Source organism: Cyclopterus lumpus, chromosome 10 (assembly GCF_009769545.1).
Source record: "Cyclopterus lumpus isolate fCycLum1 chromosome 10, fCycLum1.pri, whole genome shotgun sequence".
In the NCBI taxonomy this organism is placed as follows: domain Eukaryota; kingdom Metazoa; phylum Chordata; class Actinopteri; order Perciformes; family Cyclopteridae; genus Cyclopterus; species Cyclopterus lumpus.
Window position 1 is genome coordinate 14,277,173 of NC_046975.1, and position 9,540 is coordinate 14,286,712.

At 41.0% G+C, this 9,540-nt stretch overlaps 1 protein-coding gene across 2 annotated transcripts in view; it reads right to left on the reverse strand.

Annotated features, from left to right (window-relative positions):
* The window catches only part of pcdh11 (protocadherin 11), a 116,076-nt gene extending 106,742 nt beyond the window's left edge, over positions 1–9,334 (reverse strand). For both annotated transcript variants that reach the window (XM_034543615.1, XM_034543616.1), the window contains exons 1-2: positions 8,528–9,334; positions 2,241–2,821 (exon numbers count right to left, since the gene is read on the reverse strand). In XM_034543615.1, the coding sequence (XP_034399506.1) occupies positions 2,241–2,780 (540 nt within the window). In that variant the 5' untranslated portion in view covers positions 2,781–2,821; positions 8,528–9,334. The remainder of the gene's footprint in view (positions 1–2,240; positions 2,822–8,527) is intronic.
* Between the last annotated feature and the right edge of the window lie 206 nt (positions 9,335–9,540).

Here is a 9,540-nt window from a genome sequence, read left to right on the forward strand (position 1 = left end):
GAAAATTGGACACCCACTTCATCAGTAGAATATGGCTCAACATGAAATTACTTGAATATGACACCTGCCTTAAATGTGTCTAAAGATGAGGACATAGCTGCACCTTGGATTAATGTAGTGTGTGTGTGATTATGGTAACTCAAAAACCACTAGAATAAAGAAAGAGGCCAATGTTTGAACAGTCGAAGTCCCTTGCAACGTGAAGAACAGAACCTCCTTTAGTCTTTAGTATGTTTCTGTGTTGGCCTCTAGGTCATCCTGTGAATACATAACGTGATCTAATCTGCTTTCATGCGAGATCCTCTTCCGTCCATGCATGTTATTGTTAACTCTGACCTTGACCATTTCTTGGGACGCTCCTCTGCAGTTCTGGTGACGTAGCACACCACTACACACACTACAATGATGGCAGAGTTTCACTTTAAGTGTGATTACACCATTATGTGTAATGCCAGAGCACTGTGTTGGATGAGATTACCCGTTGTCCCTCTTAACTTTGGCAAAGGACAGTGTTGTACAAAAAAAAGAAGCTTTCATTCCTTCTATATGTTGACAATTCAGGCATGCTACATGTGGAGTAGTGGGCCATTGAGAATGTCTGACTGTGCTACACAATGGTAGCAATGTCAGCACAGTGCCTTGTACAACTAAAGGAAACTGGGCAAACTATCCTTCTGAGGGAGGTTCTGAGACAAATCTCACAGGACCATACAAAGATAGTCCAAGGGTGGCTTAGCGGCCAAGAGCTATTCTAGGAAATGCTTGCACATTCCTTCCTCACTAAACCCTTGGCTTTCTAATGCACTTCTGAAATAAAATATACCAAAGGTTGGACATGTTTCTGGTTCCTTTAAAGCTTCTCCCTGTGTTTTACTTATATGGAACCTGGAACAAAAGGAAATTAATTTTGAGTACAATGGGAATATAATGAGAAGAACTGAATCAGGGACACAGTGCCGAGGATGCTCTAAGAAAAATTCCCTGCATACGGTAATACAACCACAGTCTAGGCGAGGGTTTTAGAAAGCTTTATATTGTGAAAAGGGCAAAGAAAATGATTGCAGATGATCATCATAATGAGCAGAACATTTGGTTGGTGATTTTCCAGGCATGAACAATTCACGACATTGCACTGGAGAGGCCTTGGCAGTGGGACTAAAAATGTAAATTGGTATTCGAAGCAGACACGGAAGGAAACGGTTCTGTTCATGCCAACCCGGTGTTAACTTCAGCCGAGACTCCAAGATGGACATGTCATTTCTGTTTTGCACCGTGGACTCAAAATCTACTAACCTTTCTTTATTTATTATGTTTAGGGTTTCCTCCAGAGTGCTTGCATCTCCCTCTTTAATTACACTTCATTTGTAAGAGCTCATGTCATCTCCGATATCCATCTATCCACAAAGAATCGAGGGTTGTCTAGACTACAAATGAAAAGTGCATGATATCATCCTACATTTCTGGATTTAAGGCTGACTCCATTAGGCAACATGGAACATTGCACTGCAGTTTAATAAAGCATAAATTAGATGATGAAGAAAAGCTTTTCCTAGTTCTGCATGAGACACCTATTAGAAAAATACAATATTCTCCTTCTCACATGCTTAAATCTACTTTGTTCAGCACATGTGACCTGTAGTTGGAAATTGGACATGCAACATATGCTTTGTGTGCACTTTCGAATGCGTGTTCTCAGATATTACTGTACATGGTGAAATGTTCCCCTTCTTTATGGTCTTCTCTCATTAGGAAATAAAGCATATGGAAATATCAATGGCTGGTATAACACATTGTAGGCCTTATGAAATATTCTACCTTTTGAAAAAGTAGGTCATATATTCACCGCGTCAAAATGAATTTCTTTTTTGGAAATACACTACAGCACGACACTGGCAATACAGCAGGTTTACAGGAGAAGCTGTTTTGCAGAATCTGAATCATATTGCATGCAAAACATAAGAAAAATCTGAAGACAGTAAATATCGTATGGACTTAATGATTAAAAATAGTCAACCAATCAGACCCGTGGCATGCTGCAGGCATAGCAGTGTGTCAGAATCAACCATAGTGTGTGCAAACTGCTATTCTAGGGTGTTTTAAATGTTTTAATATCTAAACCCATCCCTGATTAATACCTTTTTTTGTCAAAATTGAGATTGCTAAGGCCAACCTGAAACATAACAAATACCTATTCATTTTAACGTTCTATATGCGAGAGATGAAACAGGGGTGAGCCTCACCTTGACCAGTTCATAATGTTGGATCCCATTGATTCCTACATCAGGGTCAAATGCTGAGGGCACCGGGTATCGAGTGTTGATGGCTGTGTTCTCCGGGATGGAGATGTTTATTACAGTGGACTGGAAAAGGGGCGCGTTGTCGTTTACATCCTCAATCAGGAAGCGGATCTTTACCAATCGGAAGATCTCATCCGGCAGCACGGCCACCTCGATCTCATAATAACAGCGTTTCTCAGCGAAGACCCCGGCGCACAGCTTCTCCCGGTCAATTCTGTGATTGGTGGTAAAGATCTCCCCTGTGTTTGCCTCCACCCTCACCAAAGGCACGTCACCCGTCTTGTACACAGGCTTGAACTGCAGCGGTGAGGACAACCTGATGTTGGGGTCCAGGTTGAGGTCCAGGTCCTTGCGCAGGTTCCCAATGCGGACGTTCTCAGGCTGCTCCTCCTTCACCGTGTAGTCCCTCTCCTGGGCCTGACATAGCAAGACCCCACAGGTGAGCAAGACCACCAGCACAGGAGCCTGACTTAATAAGTCCATACTCAAGAGTGGATGGGAGGTTCACTTCTACGGCAGCAATTCTGCCACAAGAGAGGTGAGACGGAGAGAGAGAGAGAGAGAGAGAGAAAAGAAGGGAGAAAGATAGAACATACAATGTCAGTGCACACAATTATATGGCATTCAAGTTCTGCTGTAATTAGTACTATTTCCCCTCACGGAGAGTTTTCAACATGACCTGTTCATCCTAACTAGTTATACAAAGGATGTGTGCTCATGTCTTTCAGATCAAATTAACAACGGTTTTACACAATTAACCTTTGATGACATCCATTGAGCAAGCAGACACGTAAAGGTTAGTAGTTCACATATTCCATCAATCCATTCCATTGCTGCAATTTTCATATTTGTATTGAGAAGTATGAAAGACGTGGAGTCCAGTGTTGTTATAACATTCTTTGATTTGAAAGCTTGCTCATGAACTACCTGCATGAATAAATGTGATGAAGAGAAAAACTTAACTCATATCTGAGTCAATATGGTGCAGCGGTGTCTTCATAAACTGCACCCTGCATCCAGACTTCAGCTTATTTGGAGGCAGCCAAACTGAGCCTCAAGCATCAGTTCTTCCATGCACACACACACACATTTGCAATAGTACCGCTTGACAGCGGCTGTTAATGGAAAACCTCAAATGCAAACAATTGAGCGCTCAAATATTTCATGAACGCCCATGTGTGTAAACATACACAGAATGATAAGAGCGCTGTTTAGAGTATCTGATGTGGAAGGAGACAACAATGTGTTATTTACTGCGGGTGCAGGCATCAGTCAAATTAGTGAAACTTACTCATAATTTCATTACATCCTGACGAATGGGTTTTTCCAACATCAACTGTGAACGGCTTTCCATTTACTGTTTGAGCTGAATGAATGACGATCCATGCTAAGACGAAATCCTTAGCAGAACATTCAGTGCAGATGGGTTCACCATCACTGAACAATACCAACATATCTACTTGTCTTTGGTTGCCACTTTATTTCATGCTGTTGTTCGACAACACATTTAACTGTTTATGTGCAAATGCTTGCCAAAGGGCAAGAACCCCATTTGCCAAAACCCAAGTAGGTCATTGGAAGACGATGAAGGAGTCACTATGCAATGCCTTCTTGCCAGTATATGCTAGCATTAAATATTGACTACATTTCACCAGTTAGTGACATATTTAGTAAGTTATTAGGGACTCACTTTGTGTAGATTGTTAGCTCATATTTGGATTTGTTCATTCATCAATCAATACATGTTTGGATATATTTAATAAATGAAATTCCATAATTTTCAACACAATCACACAGCACTCTATAAATGCTTGGCCACACACTTTAATTGGCTTTTGGCAATACAGTGGTGGTAATGTAGTGTAATTATTAAAGTATATTCATGTTCAGTGTTTTTTTTAAGTCGAATTACATGACTGGTCTTTAGATTGTTTAAGTGTGCAATGGCGAATCAGGGTAAAGCCACCAAGACACAGCTATGTTTACTTCTCATAATAATCCTGGCTCCCCATGTGTATTCCAGCGCAATATATTTAACGACTAATATAATTTCATTGCTCATATCCCACTGTGTATTTAGGTCCACCAACCCCCCTGAGTGTTTATGAACTGCACTTATTTTTCTCAACATATTGGTTTCTATTCATAAGGCAGCTGCCTTGAAATCAGACGTCCATTTTCTTCAAACTCTGGGAAAAATGTATGACAGCCATTACAGAAACGATGTACAGCTGGTGCTGAAAATGCATACATACCCATACTAACAAGGGACCACAAACAGCTCTTTGGGAATCATAATATATCCTAGTCTATGAAATTCCGAGTAATTTACATGAGTCAAACAATATCCTGTGGAAAAGGTATGACGACTTAAACTGCACAACAGGGGTCTTCTAAATTGCCAAGGCAACAGCGTTCTTATCCATTGAAGCTTTCGGCCTACCGACAAAGGGGAATTGATTAAAAATAAGAATTTAATTAAGCTGGTTTTGAATCCGCAACAATTGCAAGGCAAGCATGCATGCAGCCTGAAAAGAAATATGTTTTTCACACATTTCATAAAGCAGTCACATGAGGCTCATTAAAGAACAATTGGACATGAAAAAAAATGGCTGTGACATTGATCAGGGAGGAGGTTATTCATTCTACACATATAGTAGAGGCAGTGTTGTCCTGTCATGTCAAAATACTGATGAGATATATAACCCATTAGCTACTGTGACACCCTTTACTTTGAAGTGTGCATCTTGCAGCAATTGCTTCACTGTGATGATCGCCGGGCAGTCCGAGGCTGAGCTCCCACAACGCATAATGAAGTTCAAATTACATCCTTAAATGGGATGTGATTCAGCGAAGTGAAAAAAGAAAGGATCAAAGCATGATCTAGATTTCTTCTCCCTTATAACTGACAATAATGTTCCGCAGGATGAAGTGGTGTAGTATGTTTTTGATTACATGCAGGAGTACAAATGTAGTAAATAAATAAATAAAAAAAAGACACCCTGGCAACGCTAATGGGATGTTAAGAAACTTCATGTCTGGTATCGGAGCTATACATATAGAGCCTACATGTGGTGTAGTGTATATAGGAGATTAAAATAAAAATCTTTTAGATATTTTACATGCAAGATGCACATGTTGCCGTGAAACACATTACGGCCAAACTTGTTTACTCCTCTTATTCTATTAACTTAATGCTGTTTTTTTCTCGTAACTACATTTCTCGTAACTACATTTGCATGGCGTTTCACTTGTCACAACTCTTTATACGCCCGTCCATGAGGGATTGGCAAGGTGAGAGAAGGAATTGTGCTGAAAGGGGGGGGGCGGGGGAAGTACGAGGGAGGGAGAAAGAAATCCTAGGTGTCAGTCAGAGTGTCTCCTTTGCTTACATTTCACTAGTCTCCTGAAATGCTATTTTGAGCCCCAGACAGCAGGTTGAATCCAGTAGGCAAACTCAAGTCTCCCCCTTGGGAGACACAGTGAAGAGGAGCAGGCCAGCCCAGGATCACTTTACACAACAGTGTGATGGACAGGCCTTCCTGCTGTTGGCATCCGCTGAAGGTAGCAGTGAGAGGGGAGACATATAGCTCCTGTCAGCCCCTACGTTCACCCCTAAAGATACCCTCAACTGGAAAGTTTCTGTGTAGTTAGTCTGAGGCTGGGAACCAAGACATTTGGAGTCCTTTAACTGTCAAAGGGAGGTTTTCACCACTGTTGTATCTATCAATACTGCCTTTGGATCCAAAGAGATTTTCAAAAGAGGGCATTGGAAGAAGTAATACTTTTGATTATCTTGGGCTTTTTCTCTTTTAACAGCTTTAAGGATCGCTGACAGGCTGACAGACCAGGTTTCTGTCAAGATCAGTCAGTTCTTTTTCAGTCCACAAAGAACATTATTTGAACACGGTGGAGAAATACAAGTAGTTTTCCCTTAGGAAACTTCAGCAATTACTATATTACCTGAGAAATGACTTAAATGACCACATTGACAGTGTTAACTGTGTGTTAAAATATAGATATATCTATATATATCTATATATCTATATAGATATATTTAGATATATATATATATGAGTTCAAATATCACTGGGATTTGCACATCACACTATCTTGGATCAATGAAACGGGAAATAGCTGATATATCAAAATGTTGACGTAATTTGTCGCACAATTTTTGCATAAAGTCTGCCAATGCTGTTAAGCTGCATAACCCAGTGGCTTTTCACATTTCAATCAGTTTTTTTCATTCTTGGATAGACTTGGATTATGAAGAGTTGTACTACTTGGGTAATAAAATGGTCGCTAAGTAATACTTCTGACCCTCCTGCATTAGCAAAATGACGAACTAATTTACAACGCTGTAATCATGGACCTCAAGAGGGCAGTCCATACATGCAAGTGTAATCCTAATGCTAAATATAACTGATCATTTTGGTGTAGTGGTACATCATATTTAATGTTTACTTGGCTTTAAAATCCATTTTCTTTAATTAAAATGTGACACATTTCTAAATGATAGACAATTAAATGATCAGAGAAACCACGCAATTAATTAAAATAAAGTTTAAAAAAAGTAAAAGTTATTATCTATTATCAATAATTGCTCAAATATACATTTATTGTTAATGATACTGGAAAATAATTTTCACATATCAATGTGATCATATTTCAGGTGAATTTTTGCTCAAGGCACCATCATGAATTCTGACATATAGGTTTAATCCAATGTGTGAAGTCATATTCAATATATTATCCTCTATGGAAAATAAAAAGGACCTTTCAAATACACACATTATATATATATATATATATATATATATATATATATATATATACAGCTCTAAAACTAAAGATGGGCTTAAATGATTGGCAAACTCAAGTTTTTTATATAAACTATATGCGACTGTGAAGGCAGAATTTTGAAGGAGCTTGAATGTGAACAACCAAACATACACTCACTGTAAGATGAAAACTAAAAGCAAAAACAACATCGTCAACACCTGTGAAGCGTCTCTGAGACAACAAGTCAGTTACTCCATGAACTCTTTACAACACACACAGTTTTCTGACAAGTTATTGATCCCCACACTCATAACTATGCAGTCAATTTATCACAGGCATAAAAATAACTGCCGATTTGGTTGGTACACATATGTATCACGATATTTCAGATTATGATCAATTGCTTTGTACCTACTTGAAATGCGGATGTGCACATCTTTATTGCACACTTCAAATCAAAACACATACTTATCCATTTAGCCACTGGCTCTTCTTTCAATATAGACGCCTCAGCCTAAAGCCAAAATATACTGCTCGCCTTGGGATGGTTCACATTACCATTTGATTTAATTCTCCAGCAAACCTAGAGCTCAGCAGGCCTTGTGGGACTCTTTAAAAGCAGGCCCAGTAATAATCTATTGCATTCTGAGCAGGTATACCGTATTAGGAACTCAAACAACCAACTGTGGCGGTTAATCTGAAACCCAACGGGGATTTACATCGTGACTATTTCCGCTAGAAAACAATAATACATTTATGTATTTTCCTTCCTAGAGTGTGAGCGTGAACAGCCTGAGCCCCTGAGGTCACGGTCTGTGACAGCCGAACCGCCTGACCAAGGAGAGCGCTGTTACCGCGCACCCACGCACGGAGCCCAGCGGCCAAGGTGCTGAGAAACCGACTGACAAGTCCCCGCAGTTGGATGCTCTTGGAAAAAGTCGGCCTATCTATCCGGCGATCAGTGTTGAGCCAAACTAAATAACGGCCGAAGTCGTGACCAAACGGCGCGTCACGCACACTCATAATGCGACAACTCCGCTTCGATTCTCCTGAGCAGCGTGTCCGTGGATGGTTTATATTGGAATCAGGTGCGCGGGGACGCTTGCTATATATCTTTGGAGCAGCTCGAGGAAAATCCACGGAACCTCAAGACATGACCCACTACTCGCGACACAGTGATTTATCCAAGTGCCGTAGACGAGCACTACATTTCGCCCCCACGGCTCATGCTGCTCTCAGTGATTGTAAATATAACACCGATATTAAGACGTCAATTTGATTTTTATCGGGACCACATAGACGAGGCTGCTGGGCGCAGATCGACTCCGAAATGCGCTCAGGATACAAACCAGCCATGTGCATACATGCACATGCTCCGAGACCACTAAAGTGAAAACAACAACAACATTGTGGCCAGTAAAGTCGTGATTCAGAGCAAAGCTTACCTTTTTATCCCGCTCGATATAATGATGCTGAAATCAACCGTGAGTACCGTCGCGTGGAGACATCACTGGTTTACAAAAAGAGAAGTGCCTGGAATTAAACTGAAGTGGGAGAGGATCCTCATCGGAAGCGGCAGCAAAACGCAATGCAAGTAGAACAAAAATGTTATCCACTACAAAAACTTATCCATGCCGCTAAAACAAAACGGTGGTCCTCATGTGCAAGAGAAGAAGATGAAGAAAAAATCATGCACAGCGATCAACTTTGATTGAAAAGGACGCTGTAATTCCTCTTCTGGTGTCTTGGGCTCGCAATCCCACCGCCGACGATACGCACCGATCCCGGCTTGTTTTACATTAACTTTGTATCCCTAGCCTACGTTTGCTTTAAACAAATTCCTACTATTTTTTTTTTTTGCTTTACCAGTTTACAAACGCTGGCACCAAACTTGCACGTGTGCGTTAAATGCTTCTTGACCCGCGCGTAAAACTTCAATCCAAGAGCGCAAAAAAAAAGGACTTCTGATGAAAAACTGAAAGCTTAACCCTAATTTATTTTATAACCACTTGTTTTTGACTGATTTCGAGGTTGTGCACGCTCCCAAAAAAACTCTTGAAGGAGGGATGCAGAGAGCGCATCGCCCCCCAATGGAGTTGGATCAAAGTGTGCTTCAGCGCAGCATCATTTACAGGAGCCGGGAGAGGCGGTTCACCGTATCTGTCTGCTAAGCTGTAGATGTCTCAGTAGTATTGTATGAACTCAGTTCCTCAATACTGCCCACCTCTCTCCCTCTCGCTCTCCCTCCGACTGACATCACGGAGGAAGGAGGAGCCAACTGCAGATTTAAGAGCCCCGGTCCTCTTAAAGCCGCACTGCGTTGGAGAGCTGCTTGCATTGAGATGTAGGTGGATGGCGGGGTGTGTGAGGACCACAGATGCCTCTGCTGTTTGCAGTCGCCACAGTGCTCCAGAAATCCGCCTGAAAGCAAGATGGGGGCACTGTTCACTTTTATACC